The 23,479-nt window shown below is 39.6% G+C and overlaps 2 protein-coding genes across 7 annotated transcripts in view; both read right to left on the bottom strand.

Annotated features, from left to right (window-relative positions):
- colgalt2b (collagen beta(1-O)galactosyltransferase 2b) overlaps positions 1 to 13,326 on the bottom strand; it is a 34,534-nt gene extending 21,208 nt beyond the window's left edge. The window contains exons 1-2 of the mRNA XM_044128669.1: positions 13,264 to 13,326; positions 8,629 to 8,894 (exon numbers count right to left, since the gene is read on the bottom strand). Of these exons, the coding sequence (XP_043984604.1) occupies positions 8,629 to 8,849 (221 nt within the window). The 5' untranslated portion in view covers positions 8,850 to 8,894; positions 13,264 to 13,326. The remainder of the gene's footprint in view (positions 1 to 8,628; positions 8,895 to 13,263) is intronic.
- Positions 13,327 to 16,687: 3,361 nt separating this feature from the next.
- Positions 16,688 to 23,479, bottom strand: part of zgc:92140 (uncharacterized protein LOC447854 homolog) — a 32,993-nt gene continuing 26,201 nt past the window's right edge. For 4 of the 6 annotated variants that reach the window (XM_044128664.1, XM_044128663.1, XM_044128665.1 and 1 more), the window contains exons 5-6: positions 22,361 to 22,421; positions 18,201 to 20,675 (exon numbers count right to left, since the gene is read on the bottom strand). In XM_044128664.1, coding sequence (XP_043984599.1) covers positions 20,526 to 20,675; positions 22,361 to 22,421 — 211 coding nt within the window. In that variant the 3' untranslated portion in view covers positions 18,201 to 20,525. Of the gene's footprint in view, positions 18,031 to 18,200; positions 20,676 to 22,360; positions 22,422 to 23,479 lie in introns of those variants that run through there. The other 2 variants (XM_044128667.1, XM_044128668.1) reach the window with 1 other exon arrangement.

The following is a 23,479-nucleotide window of genomic DNA, read 5'->3' as shown; positions in this document are numbered from 1 at the left end:
CTTGCTGCACGGCGATGAGGAAAGGGCTGGAAAGCTGCCAGGTCCATCATCAGCTGCATCCTTAGCTTGCTGAGTGCATGGCTGGAGAGAAGACTCTGAAGTCAATCAATTTGGAGCGTTTGAACCGCACAGTAATCCTCAGGTTACTGTTCATCACAATGTGTGGAGGAAAGCAGATGCGATTCAGACACATGAGCAACATCGTGGGAAATCTAAATCAATGAATCACAAGTCATATTTAATATGCTATCTGTGGATGAATCATCTTAAAGTGATTCATCCACAGTGCTGAGAGCTACATATATTGCACTCCTTCACACACCTAACTAAACCGTTCAGTCACACTGCATACTGTTTTTTTCATACACCGGACATAATGAGGATTAACATTTCCCTGTTTAGGTTCGTTGGGGTTACCAATGTTATCCGTATTTGTTACATGCCAGGAATAATTATGTTTTCTTTTATGGACCCATAGATCTTTGATGATAATGTTAAAATTTTGTGAGAGTCTGCTAAGTTGATTCACAGAAGCGGTTAGTTAAACCGAAGCCCTCCCTGCAGATTTATTTTTATTGCAACATCTCAAACACACAGCTTGCTTGTGTGACTTCATGGGAAAATCAAAAGAAACGAGCCAAAATATCTGATAGAGGATTCTGAATTTCCACCGACATTACACCTCCTTTGACCCAATCTCCACACTTCCTGAAGGTTTCACAATCAGCCATCACTCCCAGAAGAAAAGTGCAAGATTCTCTGAAGACACTGATGTTCACATCTACCAAAACGAGCTAAAATGCCACTCAAAAAAGAAGACGTCATATTCGAGTTTTCAGTACAGTTGATAATTGAAGTGCCATCAATATGTTAGCCACTTCAAAAGAAATACTAACTGATCTGATTTTAATTTAGGTAGTGGTTTATCATTTGTAAACAAAAGGTGGTTTTTACCAAAAAGCTGTGTTGGTTAGATATGTGAATTTAAACAACACCTATTTCCAAGTTTAGATTAAAGCAGTCAGTTTAGATGCAAGTTGATCTGTTTTGCACTTTCGCTGCAATGCCAGGAAAACAAATGTTTTTGGCCATAAAAATTATAGCTATGACCAGGTCGCCTGGCAGCAGGATTGTGACCCTAAGGTTAACTTCTGGTTAAGGACTTTCCTCAAGGGCCAAACAGGGTCAAAGGTTAGGGTAGATGTCAACTCAGCAGTAAAGGAAGCTGAAAACAAAATCTTCTATTGACACTCCATCAGTTTTGCAATCTTTAGTTCAGTATATCAAATAAATGTAAACAAAATATGCTATTATTTCATCTACTCATAAAGCAATAAGGTGTTATTTTGTCAAATTTGAGACTAAATTGCCCCCATCCTAAAATTGCCGGTTTTACAGCCATTTGCCAAAAAAAAAAGGAAACATTCTTCATCTGAGTCAGTGCGTGGTGCTGTGGATCCCTCCACAAAGAGACACAAAGGAGCTAAAGACAGGAGCATCTTACTCTGGATTTGTCCCATCACGAGCTTCGAGTCTTTATAATGTCACACTGACATTTTTTTGAGCTTCTAGCTAAAATTGGAGCAGATATCAGAACTTTAAAAGTTCTCTAAAAACTGGATCTGACAGTAAAATGCAACTCCACAGAAGATACTGATTTAAAAGTCAAGGCTAATTGGATCCAGTTATTTCACAACAGTTCTGCATTATGGAGGACTAAATGGAAAGTAGGGAGTGAATCCAAATAACAGCAAAACACATGTAATTGAATCCACACCTAGCTGTAGACATGCATGTGAAACACACGCGATTGCACAATCATAGGCACCGGGACAGAGCCTTGTATGTAATTAAATAACTTGTTTACACAGTGCCAGGGCTTTGATTGAAAGCATGCTGGCACAAACCAAAAGCTAATTATTCACAAATGCAAGATCCTGAACACCCATTCAGATAATCCGTTGCATACAACTGGATCTCCCAAGTCCGATAAACTTCAAGGTTGGACCCAATTTAACTCCTTCCCTGCCGTTGTAGCATCTACATGTTCTCTGTGCTCTTGTGGATGAGTGTGGGGATTCTCTGGGGCCTTTTTTGGTACAGAGGGAGGAGTAGACATTTCAGGGAGTCACAACAAATTAAACATCTACAAGCTAAAAGCAAACACACTCACTAAAATGCCTCCCTTTGAACATTTCAATATGCCATCTGCCAATGGATAGAGTATGCTACTGCTGAACTGAAACAAGCATTTACATTTGAGATGTTTAAAAGCAATCTGTTGAATTTTATAGCCGTATCTGGGTAAGAGTGGCTGAATACAAATGCATGCCACACATTTCAGAATTTTTTTCTTTTTTTCACAAAAGTTTGGAAAACTGTGAATCTTTATTGTTTTCGTTCCACTTTGCTACTTTCTACTGGTTCATTTTCAGTTAAAAGCTTATATATATTTCCTCAGTAGGATTTCCTTTTCAACCGTGTGACTTTAGGTAAATGTTGAGGGGATCTTTCCACAAGCTTCCCACAACAGCTGCTTGAAAAAGGATTTCCTATGGATTGAAATTGACTTCACCGTTCTTAAGCTACTTTGTAAATAATTTGGTGGTACGCAGCCATCGTCCACCCAAGATATTCAATCTTTAAAATTCCCGCCCGACATAGGCTGTTTCAATATGCCGTCTATTTTGCAATGGCATTCGCCCCAAAAGTCATAGTTGAGATGATGTTCCAAGAACAGCAAGTTACCACAAAGATCTTTGTGATCAACTGCTTCCATTTTAGGGTCGCGCCTCCAAAAGTTCAAGTCTTTGTCTCAGAGTGAAAAACTGTCCAAATCTTAATATCTATGTTGCTTTTGGAGTGATAGCGTTTCCTCTGAGGGGTCTTCATTTTCTTGTTGATATTTATGGTCCTGTTTTGACGGGGATAATAAAACTCTCTTACCACCTTTTGCCAGCAATTCCACAAGGTTTTGAGGGTTTTGTTCAAAGATGCAAAACCCACATTCATCTCTGGGACACGGCATGATGGTTGGAGATGCCCATGGTGTTTATGCTTACATATTTGAACTGATGCATGTTTAACCCTCAGGAATCTGGAGATTGTACCCAAGGATGAAACACAATTTTCTTCCTAATATCTTGGCTGACTTTGTTAAGATTTTCCATGATGTGTTTGAGGTGTTGCCTTTAAACACAACCGGCAGGTGTCCATCCATTTAACACAAATTATTCCTTTCAGTTTGGTCTTTGAGAGTGTAAAAAAGACAAACCGCATGTCAGCACTTTCACCAAAGGTGTGGAAAAGCCTTTCAGTCCACCAGACTGATGTGCATTATGGGGATGCTATGCAAACTGCTGATGTGACTAATTGCCTTCAACATGAAAACTTTCTCCCTGTCAAACCAAACATCAGTAAAGCTCCGTAGTGCACACAGCATAACTCATCCAGCCAGCCAGACTTTAACTCAACATTCAAGTTCGATTTGTTGCGGGTCATTTTACGCACATTTCTCAGCGCACTTGTCAAAATAGCTGGATGACGTGATATGAAGTGAGTTAAATGTCCTCAGTCTACGTTATGTGAGAAATGGCCTTTATCTGAGCTGCAGTACACAGGGCAGATCTGTCAGAGCTAAAGTATTTATGCAAATGTGGAAAATTCTTACCCTGTGCTGGTAAGAACAGCACAGGGCACAAGACCTATTTAAAGGTCTGGTTATATCCCAGACCTTTAAATAAATCATATTTCTTAGTTGAAAACTAAACCTCCACTCGCTATAGATCAGAGGTAGTCAGATATTTTATAGCTACGTATCAAATTTAACCAATAAATTACAAGAACGTTCATTGACTTCAGGACTGTTATAAATCAAGCCATATAACACAAACCTCATTGTTTCTGAGCTCTGTGATGGTTGGTGGTTTTCTAAGAACAGATAACATTATGCCATAAAAGTGAGAATGCGGGTCCTGAGGGGAAAGGCAATTATTTAAGTCTTATTTCCACTTGAGGTTCAACTCTGACAAGTCCACAAATCATCTTAACCCCGAGCTCAGCACCTGGAAAAGCGCTCCACCCTGACATGAACAGAGCCGGCAGGCATTCGACAGCAGGCAGCCAGAAACGAACGTTATCGCCGCGTGGTTTGAAACATCAGGACGCTTCATCAGCATCGAGGCTAATACAAAAAAACCAAAACACAAAGTTTACAATTCACGGAGTCTCCTGTGACTTCCATTCAGGTTATCTGATTCTAACAAAAGAAATCTTCAATAGGGAGCAAATCTGTTAATGAAGCGTTGATGAAGTTATCTTGCTGGGTTATATTTCAGTGCAGCTCTGCTATCACGGGTGCATTTCAGTGAGAAGCAAGAAACCTTTCATGGTTCAAGTGGAGGGCAGATTTAGTTGAGTTAGTTTGACAATGCAGATTATCCCAATTGCTATGCCTTCTGGGTAATTTCGAACACTGCTGACCGCTCTCTCTCCAGCAGCCCTCTCCTCCCTCTGCTAATGCCTAGCATTCTTTCATTTACTAACAAGGGCATGAGAGGTTTTCTCCTTCCTCTGCGACTATTCAATAAGATCAGTGCCCACTTTAAGGGGGGAAATTCCTCAATAAAGGAGGGCTGCTATTCAATAACAATCTGCACAGAAAAGAGCAGCAGTAGCATTATGGATTAGATTTAAACTGAATTTTGTCCCACTACCTTCACCTCCAGGCTTTCTGTGCTTTTTGTAAACATATATGTTAGTTTCATTGTATGCATAAAATGTTCATATGAGCATCATCGTATAAGCAGCTACAGTAATATTGAAGAAAGTATCTATTTATATTTCCTCTCCTAAATATTATTTTTAGTAAGAAGTCCAAAGTTAACCTTTTTAAAACATTTTTGGTCACTTTATCACTCAAAATCCATGTCATGACTGAGTGAAAACTTATGACTTTATTAAATAAACACGTACAAATGTAAAGGTTTTTTTTTTTTTCATTTATAGTAAAGGTTTACAAATTAAATCTTTTTAGCAATATTCCCTCTCGGTTGTGGAGAGCCTCAGAGCTCTATTATAGGCCCCATGCTGGTTTTTAAGGTTTCAACTTTGATCAGAGTTCACAAAATACATTTATCTCCATTTACTTTTTTCACTAAAGATTTACAGATCTAACTACATATTCAAGGTATTATATTTGCTTTATGATCTAAAGACATCTCTCACTGTTAATAGGGATTAATCTATAAACCATCTTCTTGCTATTTCAGAATTAACTTTAGACATTGCTACAAAAAAATACCTTGCAATACGATTGTCTTTTATCATATTGTGATTGATTTATTTAAATTTTTCTTGTGCAGAAAAATGTTCCACCTAAGTTTGCTTTAAATATAGTATGGAAAGGAATAAACAAAAGTCAAATGAGGAGCTCAAGCACATTAATGCCCCAGATATGTGTTGTTTATCATAAATGACTGAAGAGTCGAAACTCTGAAGGCTACAACATCTCCAGCAGCATGAAGCGACAAAAAGTTTTATCTCAGAAATTGACAGAAAATCTTTAAATAAAAGCACAAGTTGCCACAATTTTTCTTCACGTTTAAAGTTTTTCCTCTCACTCACTGGATCGTGTCAATATTTCAATACGTAAATTGCATAAAGAGAACATCCTAACACACAAAACACGATAAAACAATGTTTCAAACTACTGGGTTGAAAAAAGTGGAAAGGTTCCCTCATTCCTGCTTTAACAATGTTTCCTCTTCATTTTAGGAACCCAGTGTTAATATTTATTCACCTGTCAGCACATAAAGACAAGACAGAAGTGAAGTGTGCTTCCCTAACTCCACCTGACATCTGCACATAACCTTAACAGTTTATTATCATATAAGCCCTTAAATAAAGACTGAAATGTCGCGAAGTTTCACCTCAGTCTAACCCCTGGGATCTGGTTGCTCAATGAGCTTGTTTTCCTACTTGTGTGGCTGTTTTATTTCATATATTATGTTTTTGGGCATTTATTGGGTGGTTGGCTCTGGCCATAAGCTGCAATGATGATGAACACACAGCAACACAGAAAATGACTAAGACATGTCATTTTCCTAACCACGGGAAGCCAGTAAACTTTGTTCAAAGACAAACGATTATAAATGCCATTACATTGAAATATACTTGACGTTTCTAAACGCCAGTGATTCTGTTTCTCATCTACAGAACCCAGTTCTATCACAGTGTTTGAACTTCAGTATTTAGTTATTAGTTGACATTTATTGGGCTTCTGGCTAGCTTTGTATTGCACGCTAAAAGCGCTTTCTTTAAACAAACCTCGCAACCACAGAGGCAAACAAATTATGGCACTTCTTCATTACATCGTTAACACAATTAGTGGGGTAGTAAAACAGCTACAGTGCTCCTTGTGGTGGCGGAGGATATTGCAAATTCACTAGAATCCGTCTAGAAATATAAGTAAGTAAAGTTGGATTTGAATGTCCACTTGCTTGGAAACATGCTAATAATAGCACAGCAGCACAGCAGAAAGTTTCAAAAGCAGCACTTTAAACAATCACCTCGGCTTTTACTTGAAAAGATAACACTGTTTTTAATCTGCCCACCAACTATGCAAATAACTAATTCTGCAATTTTTCTTTTAAGTTTTTAATATTAGTGTTGCTGAAAATGTTTATTTAATACTGTAGCTAATAGCTGCCATAGTTATTGGCTACTAAGGCAATGACCCACATGCAGTCATCTCTGTTTATCACGTAATTAGACGTGGAAATAAATTATTGTAGTGTGGCATTTATTGTGAACAGGTATAAGAAACACCTAGCCCCAAACAGCCAATAGAAATAATAACGTTATTATTTAAACTTTTTCCAGTAAACAGCAGCTGAATCACGTGTTTCACAGCTACAAGACATCAAGGTCATAAGAGAGGAATGGCGATCACTGAACTGAAACTTATGTTGTTGTGGTGTGTTCATTAGAGCTAGAAATGTTGACGTTTTTTTAGTTAGATTACATTAAGTCAGCTAAGAACTGATCAGTGAGCTTCAGCCTATTCTGTATCTGCAAACCTCGACACTGCATTAAATCCAACAGAGAGCATTTGTCCTGTTTGCGCTGACAGCTGAGCACAGAGACGCCCCTCATGACTGATGGGGCCCCTTTCTCTGCTGGTTAATATGATCACAAATCCGTGTAAGCTTCAGTGCCTTTCACACTTTGCTGTGAAGTGCCGGTTCTCTCTCAGTGAGAAGTTTTTCCCAGCATCTGAGTTCTCACGTGAAGACCGGGTGAATTTGGAGGCGGACCTCGTGCAAACAGCGTCGTCCACAGAAGGGAGGGACACAGAACAACAACGCTCCACCAGCTGAAGCGCAGCAACGGTATTCATATCACTTAGATCAGATCACAGTTTGATATGTGGAGTCACAAGCGTCAAAGTATTTTTAATGAGATTTGATGGGATAAATTATGTGAAGTGAAAAAGAAATGCATGATTTTTCTACAAAGACCAGTCTGAAAAACAAACAACAAAAAAACATGATGTGCATATAAACTCAGCCCCAGTGAGTCAGTACTTTGCAGAAACCACAATTGTCCTGATTAATCAACTCCATTTGGGGAGCTGAAATATCCCACAGGATGATGCAGCCAACACAATGTCTCACAATGAAGATGGATTCCTCTCCTATCTGTGATTGTTGCAGGACAAAATGTTTGATTTTAGCCTCACACACCGACAGCACCTGTCTTCACGCCATTAGAGGACTTTTGGGATGCAACAATAGATGAAACATGTAACTCGTCTTTTCCATTACACAACTATATGCACTGAGTTGTGTCATTCATTCATGTACAAATCTTATTAACATCCAAAATACAGCACAGAAAAGGAACAGCAGCACTTTTGCAATACATCGTATAAAAGAGTGGTAAAAATCATTGCACAGATTCAGAAACACACCTCCTAAAAGTTGTCCTTCATCAGATAATCATCACATCTTTTGAAGTCTACATAGCTGAGGCTCAAATACTCCGATTCCACAAACATTTTCTATTATCTGATTCATAATCCTGCATAGCCACCATCCAGTTTGTGCAGAGTCTCACATATATTTCACACGACTTCCATGAACTCTCTCTCTCTCTCTCTCTCTCTCACCCTTACAGACACGCACGCACACACTCACACACACGCACTCCCCTCCTGCTGCTGTCAAACCAGCTCAATGTCTTCTTTCATCCCTACACCTGCGGGCGCCCTCTTTGTCTGCTTCATCTTCTCCTTAGCCAGTTTACGGGACCCTACCTGTGGTGAAGCCCCTCTTTCATACCTGCGAGTCCTGCTGTTTTAAAGAGCCACTTGTCTCCGCAGGTTTATGCTTAATCAGGCGGATGGGACCGTGATTAAGGGTTAAGTCTAACCCTAACACGCCACAAAGCTCTTTCATCTTCTTCCACAGCGTGCAATTTGGGGAAAACGCAGCGACAGGTCTGTCGGTAAAGTTTACGAACCGCTTGTTTTTGGACCACCGTGTTTGGTTTTTTTTCCCAATTATTATTATTACTAATACAGGTAAACTCCATATCAGCACCCACGGGCGGCCCCAGCTCTCTCACCATATCGCTATGCGCTCCTTCGGGTACTCCAGCCTCTCGATGCAGCCCAGGTAGTGCGGCAGGCTGTGCGCCGCGTTCCGAGCCAGGATCGCGATCATAACCTTCGGCGGCAGCACCGGCGACTCGGGCTTCACCTGCTCCTGCACCAGCGTCACCAGTTCGGACGCGGCGCCGGCCACCAGCGTGGCCAGCACGGCCCACAGTTCAGCGACCGCCCGCATCTTTACTCCAGGATTCAGCCGTGAGTCAAGCCGGAGTCCTTCAGACTGAGAGAAAGAGGGAGAGGAAGAGGAGAGTTGTGAGAGACCCGCGGAGAGGTGGGACAGAGAGGCAGGTCTCTACTTCTGTCACCCCTCCTACGGTCAGTGGCGGTTCTAGTTTGAATCCCACCCGGGGGAAAGCCCCCATTGTACAGTACAGTCCACTGTGTGTGCAATAGATCTGATTTTAGTGTTGAGGGTGAAACACTTAGACATTAGTCAATGTTAAGTCTGCAGTTAAAGCAAAAAAAAAAAGTTCACGTCAATGCAAAATTACATTTAAAAAGTTTTGTAATCGGTCAAGAAGATTGTTTGTAGTAAAACGCATCTCAAAAGAAAACAATGCAAGGAATGTTTTTATTATTATTATTATTATTATTATTATTATTATTATTATTATTATTATTATTATTATTATTATTATTATTAAATGTCATGTTGTAATTCAGTAAACTTAGTCAAAATCTTTCCATTTCAAAAACGCTTTTTTGTTGCTTGTTTTGTGACTTTTGTGACTTGGTTGGTAGGCCTCCTTGCCATCACCCTAATGTTCAGTTCTGTCCAGTCAGAAGAAAGGAAACATGTTTTTTAAGTTAAATATCACTTTCAGTGTAAATCCGCCAGTAGTGTGAGTAATTTTGGGGCTCAAATATAAAAAGTTTGCATTATTTCAGCTGGAAAAACTTCATTTATTGCCATAGTTGCTCTTAGAGGAAGTTATACACCCCTTCTTTGTTCATGGCTGTACTTAAGTCTCCCTTGAGATTTAAGATTTGCTTGAGGCAACCCCTCACATGAACGACCTGTAGGTGCTACACTGTCATCATGATGAAGTAGTTAAGGTAGCATTCCTTTTCTTTTCCCTTCTCCAAACAATATTTTTTTCCCCCAAACCTTCCAAACAGTGGGAGCGACCTGGGGCTGTCCTGTCCAATCCTGATACTTCCAGAATCTCAATCTGTCTTCGTGTTTTTCTTGAAGATGTGGCTGCGTTGTGCTGCTGCTTGTTGACACCAACCCAGCCTTTATAAGTCTCTCCTTCACTCCAGAAACAATCACACCTGCTACCATTCCTGAGCTCTGCACTGGTGGCTGTTCAGTGTCACAAATCAAGAACATTTAGGCAACAGTCTTAGCGATTATACCGATTCAGATTTACCTCCTGAAATCAACTGAACAGTTGATTTCAGGAGGTAAATCTGAATTAAGTTATCTGAGAAGAAACTTAAAAGTTTCTTCTCAGATAATCATTAGATTATGTAAATCAAGCTTTGTGCCAGGACTTAGACAAAGTGCAAATGAGGCTTTTATGTTTAAAGCAATTTGAATGAACTTGCAATTATTTGAACTTCATCTGACTGTTCTTTGTTGCATGCTAGATCCAAATTGCCACTATAAAAACTAAAGCCACAAAACTGGCTTGAAAAAAAAAAAAACAAACAGCAAAAAACAGCTAGAACTTGGAAACTCCTCTTTATGGTATGAGGCCTGTACAGGATGTTTTTCTTGGACAATGTTACAACATGTTGCTTTGTCATTTAGCACTTTTATTTGTTTCTTTTCCTGTTTTGTTTTGTTTTTCCTGTAAAACACATCCTTTGTCCTGTTTTCATTAATTGTCCTTTTACTCATCCGGAGTACTTCTTTCCATCTCCACACCCTGACTTTGTTGAGCATTTTGAGTATTGCATAAGCGGAGAGTATGAAATCATCACAATGACAGGCTGTTGCACTATTCGACTGCCCCTAGTTTTAATTCCTCACAAGATGGGCAGAAAGATTTCCAACCACAGATTACTTCTTCATATTTGCTTCCACAGATCTAAATTTCCATGTAAGCTTTCAAAGCTATGCCATAATGTCATAAGCGTTACCAATTTTTTTTCAATTATAAATAAAAATGATTAAATAAATAAAAAATTAAGTCGAACTAACGTCACAACAAAACAGAAACATCCCGGACATTTCCCCCCAAACCCCCCTGAAAAAAATAAACAAATCTGAAATTCACTTTTCCACCTGTGGGTGGAGTCTTCTGTCCCCATACTTGGATCTCCTGCTCTAGAACTTGGCATCTACGCTCAACATATTACTATAATATTATAGTGTTCCCTCTTATAGGATTACTACTGCCTTCCAGCAAACCTCTTTTAATTATAGGAGCCTAACAACAGGCTCAGACAGACTTACTTTAGCTGCTGTCTTGACTTTATTGTGTTTATTTATGTTGGGCTCATTGCCACTCTGTAATGTTTTTCCTTCCCTGGGGTAATGACAGCATTCTCCCATGTCTTTGGATGCCCTTAGTGTGGGTAATCTCTCAGCTCCCCCTAGTGCCTCCCCGAAGATATTAGCAGTCTGATGCACAGAAACATCAAGGAAATGACCAAAACACGCCGTCCTAATCCTGCAGCACCTGCTCCAAGAGCGTTCTGACAACTCCGAGCTTTAAGTGCTTGACACACGCAGGTTTTCTTTATTCCTGTTGTAACCACAGGGCATCTGGCTGAGCAGTGGTGACTGGTGGAAGCTGTCCATGATGTGACTTGCACCAGTGAATGTGAACAGAGCTTTGGCTGAAGCTCTGGTCAAACAGAACTGAGAGTGTTTAGTTTTTCATTAACAAGTAAGCGCATCTGAATAAAACCCCAAAACAAAATTTCCTCCCCACTTTTTTTTTTTTTTTTCCCAACTCATGTTAGTCATTTTATTTTGCGCTCTGTGTAAAAACAGCCTCACCCTCCTGGCCCAGCGTCAGACCTCTGCAGCGAGGCTGGGTTTTCATTTTTCAGATGGTTCAAACTCCCTGTTCTGTCATAGCGGAACATCTGCTTAGTAATTTTGGTCGTGTTCTTGACACGTAGCCATTTGTCTTCCTAAGAACTGATCTGAGGCTGAGAGACACAGCAGAGCTTTCTGGTTTGTTTTAGTCATGTTTGGGATAAATGTATGTTTCAAGAGGTGCCAAGTTTTTTTGTTCGGTAAACTGTGGTTTCTGAGAAGGCTGGGCTTAAATCACCAAGTTCTTTCTCCACTGCGGCTTCTAATAGTAGGGTAAATCCTTTATGATTAAGGTCAGTAAATACAAAAATTGTGTCACTGGAACAAAAAACAAATGGAGAAATATGTATTCCAGTTTGTGTAGAAGAAGCTTAAAATTGTGGATATTTTAGATAAAAGTAATTCCTTGAAAGATTGACTTAAGCTTTTTGTTACATTCATGAGGCAGAAACAAACAACCACATTTTTAGAGTATTTGATTAGGATTTTAGATGATACATTATTGAAAGGTAAAACATCACTCTGGGGAAAGACAATTACAAAATGATTTTAGATTTAACCCTGGCTCCCGTTACTCTGATACACTAAAATAAAAATTCATAACAACTAGTTACCTTCAGCCAGCATCAATTTGCAGAAAAATCCAACAAAACAATATACAGTTTAAAAAAAAACTGGCATGCAAATACAGAGGAAGCAATAAGAAAAGACATAGGAACCAGATGAAGTAATCAGAAAACATGTGGTACGAGAAAGAAGGAAATTAGAAAAACTGAAGAATCATTTGCACAGACAGAGTTGATCTAATAACCTGAAACCACTGGGAAAAGACTAAGAGTATGAAATCTAAATGCACTACAAACACCACACAACTGAGAAACTACACACAAAGGAATGGACTAATACGGCAACATCGTGCTAACAATAATGTACACAGGGAAATGAACTAGTTAAGGGAAAACACAGACACAATAAAAGCCCAAACACACAAGGAGGACAACACTGCAAGAGAGCGCTAGCCAGGAAAGCTGCCAAAAGGTCCATTGGTAACTCTGGGGGGTCTGCAGAGATCTTCTGCTCATATGGAAGTACCTAAAAAACAAAAAGTTAGGGTGCAGTTCACAAATTTAGCTAATATGGAAGTGTGTCAAGAAGGAAACCACTGCTGGGAAGAAAGTCTTCAGGAGCTCTGGAGGCTTGTTTTTGACAAGTTAATGCCACACTTTGCATCCATTTATTTATTAACAAAACATGCAAACCGTAAATCATTTCCTTTTCACATCACAAGTATCCATCTCAGGTTGATGCCCACATAGGCTAGTAATAGACAACACAGTCAGATCTCTGAGGGCGTCGTTGGACCAGCAGGTGGTGCTCTTGTGTTGTCGTTGTCGCCTCCCCTGATGCGCGCGCACACGCCCACAAACACAGACAGCAATTCTCCAGAAGAAGTGTATTTCCCATGTGTTGAGTAAGAAAGCTCCTGCTCCTGAGTCCCCTCAGAACTACAACTCCAGACTGCGACTGCTAACTCAGCTCACGTGAACTCGGCAGGCTGCTGAGAAACAAAAGTGTACGAGCATCCGTCACTTACTGCCAGTCCTCTTGGTCCCTCAGTGGAGCGACGCAGAGGATTCCAGCGCAGCAGAGGCCTCACGCCGACATGGTGACATTAAGTCACCATGCCTAACGTTGAGACAGTTGCATGGATACGTTCAACAATTAGCTTCCTGCAGTTTATGTAGGTCACTTGTTGTGGGTGAGCAACATGAATCTAAATGTATGTAATCCCACTTTACTCCCCACCCACCCCCTTCTCCTCTTAAGAGCTGCTCTGCAAATATAATCCAGAATATGGATCTGCTGCATAAATAGGAGGAGGAAGAAAGAGCAGAGTCTGCTGATGTAAGGGAATAATGTAAAAGGATGGGAGATAATATTTCACAGGACAAGCAAGGGTGGAAAATGGAGCTGGTTGTGCAGCTAGGTGGGTTTAGAGCCAGTGTAGGTATTCCAAAGCTGGTATTAGGGAACTGCTGCGGAGAGCTGAGACACAGAGCAAAAGGCCTGCAGGGCATCCAGGCAGGAAGCCAGTCAGTGCCTCTCAGTTGACTCATAATGTCTACGTGGGCAAAGTCTGCCTGTACACACACACACATACACATATGGACGCAAATTTGCCTTGCTCCTAATTTGGAAAAAAGGCATTGTCTATGGTTTCTATTTATTTTCAAGCTCAATAAAAGAAGATTTTGGCAAGTTTTACATGTAAAGACTGAGTCAAAACTGCTTGACAGAGCTGTGCTTTTTATGGTGACGATACATCTGGACAAAACTACTTATTCTAAATGTCACTTTTGTAAGTAGAAAAAAAAAATCAAATGAGAGCCAAAAAAAATTCTGTAAAAAGAATAAAAACAAAAAAACAAAAAAAAAACAGCCATCCAAGTTAAAAGGCTGGTACCATTCAGTGATTGGTTTTCTTCGTTTAAGAAAGCTCACTACTTCTAACCCGTTTCCTCTTACTGAGAATTCACACACAGATCTGCTGGAGGCCATAGCTGCTGTTCTGGTAGTCCAATGACATCACACAGTGTCGTCCCACTGCCTTGTTTTGTCTGGTGATCACTTTGTTGTAATAGGGAATATGTGGCATTCACTTACATCCCCGTTTAGAGTGCGGGTTTGCAGTGTTTTTGTAACGTTTCATCTGGCCTATCAAAGGGTTTCCAGAACAATGTATAATTGTGTGTTTAAATATAATATCCTGAAATTAGCTGTGAATTGGATGTTCTCGTGTACTCTGCTCACATACAGAAATGTACACAAATGATAGGAATGCGTTTGGAAAATTCAGTGGACCAGAATTACAATTGTCGATGGCCTGTTGTGCTCTTCCAGCTAGAGCAGAAAACTGGTGTGGATGCTGTCCACTTTCCACAGCTCCACCATGAAGAGCATCATTTCATAAATCTGAACAAGAAGCTCCAACACTCTGGCCAGGATTCAGCTGTAAAGTTTGACAAAGGTTGAATTATCATGGCTTGGAAAGGAGTGTGCACTGTCATCCCACAAGAAACTCAATATGAAACTGTATGAAATCAAATAACCGGCTGATAAAACCTAGCTTGTCAAACGTGTTCCTACTGGTGCTGTTCAAAACCTGATTTTTAGCCATTTTCACACAAATATTCCTGAAACATTAGCCCTAAAACGCACAGCAGCCAAGAACATGTTGTTCCTCTTCGCATGCTCTCTCCTCACACACATACATTAAACTCACAAAGCAGGGAGGAGAGAGCCTTTTTTTTTATTGGTACTTGCGTCAGTGTGGAAAGAACATTTTCTTGCCCATATTCCTGTCTGAGGTTAACGGTCAGCATCCGTCTCTTCCTCTCTCCTTCCCTGCCTCATTCCCACTCCTCTGAACACCTCCTCTTAATTTCTCGCTTCCAGCCTCCTTTGAGCACTTTTATATTTCTCCGTGTGGGAGATCATAACTGCCAGCGCCAGCCCACAGAGACCCCTTTCTCTTTTCTGATTCGCTCACTGGTTGCTGATCATAACCCTAAATGCCCCTGCCAGTGAGTCATGCGAGGTAAAGAAAGAGTTTGTGTGCATCGTGTGTCGCACAGAGGCAGCAGGGAAGCAGCTATTACAGAAACACACTTCAAGCTTTTTTTTTTAGCTCGCTGAAAGCATTGTGGGATCTGGTCCCACTGGGAGCGCGTTGGGCTAAACATCAGAGCAGATATCGATTCAGAACTTCAACATGTTTTACAGTACTACATCATGTGGCTATTTATATTCATAAAAAAAAAGCTCAGTTGACGACAGAACTATAAACAGAAATCACTTTTTCATTATGAAAGCATTCAGTCAATGAGACTGCGTTTTGAACGCAGTTCCTACAATAAAAAAAGGTTGAATTATTACTTCAAAAACCTAAGACATAGTTTTGGAAATTTACAATATATATATTTTTTTCAGTTTACAGTTAAATATTTTAACCAAGCACAGCACGGCGCATGGAAAAAAAGTTGCAGAATCAAATTAAGTTGAATAGTTAATGCTGGGCGTCCTTCCAGGAGTCCGTGAGAAATTTAAAATACATTTTTTTCTCATTAAAACTGAGTAGCACAATGGGAGGCTGAACATTGAAATAGAAATCCTCCCAGATAACTTGGAAGTAATCTGCATAGGTATGGAAAAAACATCCCTATTCAAACATTTGTTGGAGAAAATGTAGTACAGAAATTGGGTCTCATATGTTCACACTTTGACCAAACTCAAAAGTAATAGAATACTAGATTTATGTTTTTTCTGCACTACACTATGAAGCCAAAAGTGGCAATGCTCAGGCAAATACCTAAAATATTTGAAGAGTCAGGCGGGGAATCCCTGTTGCGATTGTATCTTTACAACATTGTTTTTAACTGGAAAATAGCCCTTCAAATAGCTCATTTAACAGAAACCATCCAGTTGCTAGAAAAGGTGGCATTATTGTAATGATGAGCATTATTATATCCTTGGTTTTCCAGAGTGAAGTGGGCTAAGGAAACAAAACAATCAATGGAAAATTGATTCCACGTAATCAATGGGAAAAAAAAAGAAAAAGTAGCTAAAATCCAAACATTTGTTTTCAGTACTTAAAAGATAATTTGGATTCTAATCAAGGTGCAACATTTTGCCTCCCTAGTGGGACATTTTATAGACATAAGGAGAAAAAAATGACTACCTTATCCAGGACTGAAGGATATTTATTCTTGGGCCTCTTGACATAAACCAAGCAACATTTAAACACTACATACTACCACAGTGTTGCTGCTGACCATGTCCACCTCTGACTATTATGCCAATCTGTACTTTCTGGGATGCAGTGTCTACATTTCACCAGCAGGGGGTATTACACAACCTTGCAGTTTTAAAGCTCCTTTTCACGTCTGGAAGAGTGACTTCACACTTTTTAGTTCGCTCTAGGTATAAAAGGCATAAATAAAGACACCATTCAGAGCACCTCAATTTTTTATCTTTAATAGAAAAAAACATATTCAAAAATAATACAACAGGACGTATCCAGTAAAGATGGTTAAAAATAATAATAAAAAAAAACACAGATCTGTGTTTCAACAACAACCACAAATTCTCCCTTTAAGTTCCTCAAAATTGGTGTCGCTGCAATGTTCATGAAGTGGCGTGAAAGTGTGTGAATACTGACTGGATCAGAAATAAGCTCTATGGGTACCTCTGATTTATGCACGATAACCTGCTGGTGAAACAAATACGATATTGTATTCTGAGTGAGACAGCCGTCTTCTACACTGAAATAAGGCAAATGAGTTTCTCTTTGTTAAATAAAACAACTCTTTTGAGTGTATAAGTGAGGATTTGTATAAAGGAGGAGTGATTGTGCTGAGACACAGACTAAATTTTGGAGCTTCATTTTGCCAACGATAATGACATACTATGATGGACATCAAGAACAAAAACGGCTGGAAACAAACATTTAAAGGAGGATAAATTTAACTGAATAAGTGACTGTGGCATAGAATGACAACGAAAATAAAAACAAAAACAAAACAAAACAAAACAAAAAACAGGTCCTTGACTTAAAAAGGAAGGAGTTTAGGAGATTCTAAACTACCAGCTCCCTCCATACTCTCTCATATTAAAATATCCCATATTTCTCCCTCTTTTATCTCCCACCCTCACCCTTTCAGTCCATCTTGGACAAGGCGAGCCCGACTGAAGGTAGTCAGGCGATAAAGTTCAGCAAAGATCCATCACCATACTCTTCTCCCTTGGGCTTTATTTTCGCTGCTCCATGTGTTTTTCAGTCCTCAACACACCAACGACAACTCTAATCTTCGATGGATATCAACATCCAAGAGTCCCGACTGCGTGGGTTTATATATTTAGGGTCAGAGGCCACAGAGGAGGACACGGACAGATGAGGACGGACAGGTGAAGTAAATATCTGCTTGACCCGACAGGTCCGGCGACGATCTCTCCATCGTCTCTCCCTCAGCCTGAAGGGATGAGGTGCTGAGTGCTGCAGTCTGTGACGAAGCTCGTCTTTGTCCCATTCTCTTCCGTTTTGCACTTAAAAGTATCACTGCCATGTGCTCAGAAAACTACCCCCCCACCCCCCGCCGCCCTACACACACCAATAGTGTCCCGTCACACTGTAAAACACTGATTAAACTTTCTCTTTCTCTTTCAGGCACACATAAACACACGCTACCAGTTTCACACACACTCGACGAGGCTGTCCGTGGGGGGGATAGGGGAGGGGGTCGAGTCCGTGGGGGCCGGTATGCTATGTCCCGTCTTCCTCCTCCTCCGAACAGTAGTCTCGCCCCTAAAAACACAGCCAAACAGATAAAATAGAGAGTGAATACCCCAAGTTTAATGACTCTGAACGGTCTGCACCCGTTACTTCAGTCACATTCAAATAAACATCTATTGCTGGAACAGGAGATGCTGAATGAGATAGTGAAGTGCTGACAGGTGGCTTGTTCTGCTTCTCTTCCGAACGGCGCTGGGTTTCAGCTCGGAGGCTGCGGCGTCAAAGCCTCCGCCTGCAGGACTTTCATTGCAGAATTTTTGTCCACAGCTACTCTAACGTAAGAGAGTAGCTGTGGACAACTGGTCCTGGTAAACTGATGTGGCATTCAGGTCACCTAATTGTGAACAGATGTTTTTACTTCAACTCCCCGACACTTGGGAACATCTGGGATTTCTCCACCATCTGACCCTGATGTCCACTTTATGTAAAATTCAGTGATCGCTGCAGTTAAAACTGCTCATTTGCATGTTTGCCCATTTGAAACCCATTCTTTTGCATAAGAACAACCTGCTTAGGTTAATATAAAGTCAAATGTGTAATAAATGCAAAACAACTCAAAATTGCATTAGTAGCTTTTAATAGTTATCCTCAGGTGTAGTTAACTGGTTTTGGATGTGAGTATCATGCAAATAACACCAAAACATCTTCTGAGGACCACTTACAATAACGAGAAAAACATCTCCACAGCATAATGCTGCCAACACAGTGTTCCCAAGCGGGGACAGTTCAGGCTTGAATGTGGAGTTTTCATTCCCACATTCCCCAAACATACTGCTTATAGGTGAAAAAGTTACATTTTGGTTTAATCTAACCAGGACAGCCTCTCTAACGTGTTTGTTTTTGCTTTCTTTTTCACACTTCTTTCCTAAAGGCCAGAGTTGTGAAATGTATGACCAATCGCTGTACTGTCATACACATAAGTGACGTGTTGCTTTATTTAGAGGCATTGAAGAAAAGAATAATGGTTAGAAATGTAAATTTTTATTTGTAAGATGTTTTAGAAGCCATGTAGTATTTCCTGCTTCATCATTAATATGCCCTCTTTGTGTTTGGCTGATTAAAAAAGATAGAGAATCAAAATATAAAACGTGATTCATGGTTATATTTTGACATGTTAAAAGCTCAGAGGGTGTAAATACTTTTGGAAGTCACAGTAGCTGCATGCGTACAGGTCCACCAGCCACTCATTGGAGCAACATTATAACTTAGAATTAGATACGATCTTCCAAATAATTAACACAAATTATTATTTTCCAAAATTACTTTATTTTACACCTTTCTGTTTAAAATGTACGCACAGCACATAAGCTGATTTGGAAAAGCCACAAAGGCTTATGGGACTTCAGGCTCGACTTGACAATTCAGATGTGATCTATGAGGTGAAAGTCAAAGATAAAAAGCAGCTGAGCAGGCTGCCTGCAGGTTTGCCCTGGTGCTTCTCACCTAATGTTGCTACAGTCTCAAATAACAGGAACCAGCTAAAATGTGGTCTGTTGTTGCCTGGCTGGCGCTTTTGTCTTCTGGGTAACATACCAGCTTGGACAATGATCTTACTGTGGTGACGTAAAGCAGAGTTTAAAGTATTAAGATTACCCAAGGCTACATTTGTCTGTGCTGTTAGCCAGAGTTGCTACACTGTTTTACTTGATGTTGATTTGTTGGTGATAAGATGTGTTGTTTTTGGATTCCTTCCAGATACACCTGACATTCAGCCAATCGTCGTATGATAACAAGTAGATTGTTGGAGGCCGTCGACTGATGCTCACTTGTACTTGCCACAATGACAAAATATCATCCTTGCAATCAAAGATAAACCTTAAGGGGTTTTCATACTCCTCTGGTGTGCGGAGATGTTTATTTCCTTGTGCAATAAATGATTTTTTTATGATCATGCAGTTCAGAGGTAATATAGTGACAGCCACATTTACTTTCACCCCTGGTCAAGATGAGTAAGAAGCCCTTAATTTTTGTATTTCTTTCAATCCAGCATCCTATGTTAAAAAACTCAAGGAGGATTTTTTTATTATTATTATTATTATTTCGGCTGCATTTCTTTAATAAAGTACAAAAAAACCCCAAAAAACGTAAAAGCAGTTTTTATAAAATCAAGTAAGGAGGATGGAAAAGCAGGTTAAAAAAATGTCAGAAGTTCGCTATCTGAAAACAGAGCGCCATCTTGGAATGATTGGGTTACATAATCTAAACACCAACCCATGGAAATGTAGTCTTTCTTGACAAGCTGTCTGGAACTGCACGTTTGGGTCACATGAGACAAAGATGGACGTTTTCAGCAACAGACAAACATCCAAGATAATCTAATGTAAAACAAAGGATACATAAGTGGAAAAGCAGCTCGTGTTCAGTATAGTGTCAGTATGTGTCGCTGTTACTCTTTAAAAGGCCCTAGGAAGTGTATAAGAGTGGACTGCATCATAAACTCTTTGAAAATACCAGGACAATTAAATAAAAATCAGGTGCAGTCTGCAAATAAACTAATAGGGAGGTAATCATTGGATTGTTTTAGGAGGACAGTGATCCAAAAAAAATGGCGGGAACAATGCTTCACCAGGTACATAATCAATCTTCTCCCTTGGCAATCTTACTCCCAAGATCCAAGACTGAAATCCGATAAAAAACAATCTTTTATGTCTGGAGATCTGAAGAGAAAAGAGCATATTAAAAGATCTGGACTTTATTTCAGCTTCTGACCCTCTTGGATGAGTTTACATGGATGATTACGAAGTTGACTAAACGGGTGGTAATAGCAGCACAAGCAGCATCAACAGCCATTTCATTATATTTTAACTAATTTGTAAAATCTGTTTTTACCTTTTACAAAAGGAAAACATTTTTCTATAAAACATACAAATCTACTGCAACTCTTCCGATGCTTTTTACATATTTTTTCTAGGGGTATTGATAAATGCGGCTGGCTCTATATTTTCTATTAAAGCTGCACAATAAATTGAATCACAGTTGTCATCGCAAATATTTATGTGTGAAAAAACTTAAGTACAGTGTGTGTGTAGGCCAAAAAGTTTCAAACACCATTCATTCAGACGTTGCATTTAAATAATACATTTGCTTTTAAAAAATGGCGTAGACATGTCAGTGTTTGGTCACGTCAGTGGTTGGATTTTGGCAAAGTTTCTAAGTTTCATAAACCTTTACAAAAACACAGATTGGAGAGAAGCGTCTCATTTTGTGCAGACAAGACTCACTTTGGGTGCTGACTCATATTGCGTTAAAACCTCATCTTCGCTGAGAAATTAACTATTTAAGTGAGGACTTTAAACTTTGCAGAACTTTTTATAATGCAAGAAAGCAAAGCAAAAAAGAAAAAAAGCCTCATTGCATAATAAAGTTTGCTTCAAGCACTTTGTGAAGCTGAGGAGAACTGCTGAGTCGATCATTTAGTCTTTGTAGGGGAAGAGCTGCTTTTGCACACAATAACTTTGAATGTTGAAACCAGATTTTTATATACACTGTATAACTTTTTTTTCCTCACTGTCAAACTTAATGTCTCCTATTGTGGGTCATCCAGGAATACTTATTATTACTATAGAATCACTGTTTTACTACCATCCAAATTCACAGCTTCCTTGTGTGGAATCATGGAAAAAAATTCAAGATATCTGGAAGAGAACGTCTCCGATTTTTGTTCATCTGTGGGGACACTTTCCAGGTAAAGTGTTCATGTTCATCTGCTCAAACAATTAGTATGAACGGCATGTGAATGTCCAGCCATGATTCAGCTAATGAAAGGAGTTAGTTTTGGAGCAAAATGGGCATTTAGCAAATAAATTAAAACAATGCTAGTGATTCTGACCCAAAACGTTTATTCTGACAGTGAGGAAAAAAAGGTTGGGTCTCTGTTTAATGGTGTATGTAAACATCTGGTTTCAACTGTAGAGAAGACTGGGACCTTTGAGATGTGTTCACAACCTTTACCATTTGACAATGAGATACTCGTCTCTCAAGAAATGATGTGAATCTCTTTGTCTTGGGCTGCAAGCATAAAAATGATTCAAAGCAGGGAGTAAAAATAAAAATGAGTCATTACTTGTTTCACCGTGTCATTCAAGTAGCTGGCAAAAAGGAACAAACTTGTGTTCATAAGATGCAGTGATTACCTTTCCTTCTGCTTCAGCTCGTACAAAGAATGACAATGTGGACTAATAAACATCTTTGTTTCTTTATTATTTTGTCCCTTTTAATTTTGAGACCCAGCTGTGACTTTTTAAATGATGTTACATGTATTTTCTCCTTCCATCAAACCACTAATGAAGACTCGCCCACGCACACACACACACACACACACACACACACACACAGGCCTCACCTTTTCAATTTTCTCATCCAGCATCCTGAAAAATTCCTGCTGGCTCTCTGACGTGTGAATGCTGAGGGAGACGGAGAAAGGGAGGGAGAGGAAATCGGAGGATGGAGATGAGGAGGAGTAGGAGGAGGAGAAAGCAGACAACAAATACCATCTTGAGAATTTTCCGTTACACACCTCCCTAACCCGCCCCCCACAGAGAACAAACACAGATGAACACTCTCTGCAGTGTCAGAAATTATATGTTTAGGAGTCTACAAATGGTTTTAAATAATAATTCAATAAAAAAAATCGATCAAAATGGTCCTTGAAAGGACAAAGAGTGCAGCACGTAGCTGCCATTATTCACACAGAGCCGGAGGTGGACGGCCAAGCTGCTTTACAAAAGCCAGACGCTTCAGATTGCTTGCTTACAGGAGTCGGGCTGTGAAGGAGGTGACAGTTTAATAACGGGTCACCTCGGTCAGGAATGAACCAATGAATGCCCTCAACTTTTGTCAACAACTTCAGCTACTCTTATGTCTTAAGATTAGCAAAAGATGTAAACTATTCCAAACATCTCAGCCTGAAATGTTCTTATAGAGGGAGAGAAATTTCCTTAAGCTAAAATATTGACATTAAGTTAACTAAAACTATTTTATCTAATTTAATTAAAACATGGGATTATTGTGACATTGTTGCATTTGACAAGATTCACGTTATCCCATACTTTCCCAAACTCCAAGGTACAAATGTTAATCTTTATTTTTTATTTTGTAGTATGTTTTGCTACAGTCAGCAGTGGTTCAGATGGAAGAACTAAGGATTAGGATATGTGTACCAATGCTTGCATGCATGTATGTAGGTTAGCATACATAGAGGTTCGCATTAATGTATGAATGGATAGACAGATAGAAAATGGACAAAGATTAGAAGGTGAGTGGACAGATTCAACTTCAAAACAATGGAATACGAACTCACGAAGTCTAAAAATGCATGCAGACATACTGTATTATTTTTTCCACAACAATTCTTTGTAAAAACTTTCACTTAAAACACCTAATTACTTTGTAATATCATGAGTGAACTGTCCCTTTAACAGAGTTGTTTGAGTGCTGCTTACACTCCACAGGCCCCTCAGAT

Source organism: Gambusia affinis, linkage group LG10, assembly GCF_019740435.1.
Source record: "Gambusia affinis linkage group LG10, SWU_Gaff_1.0, whole genome shotgun sequence".
In the NCBI taxonomy this organism is placed as follows: Eukaryota; Metazoa; Chordata; class Actinopteri; order Cyprinodontiformes; family Poeciliidae; genus Gambusia; species Gambusia affinis.
This window is presented reverse-complemented; position numbering and strand designations above follow the sequence as displayed.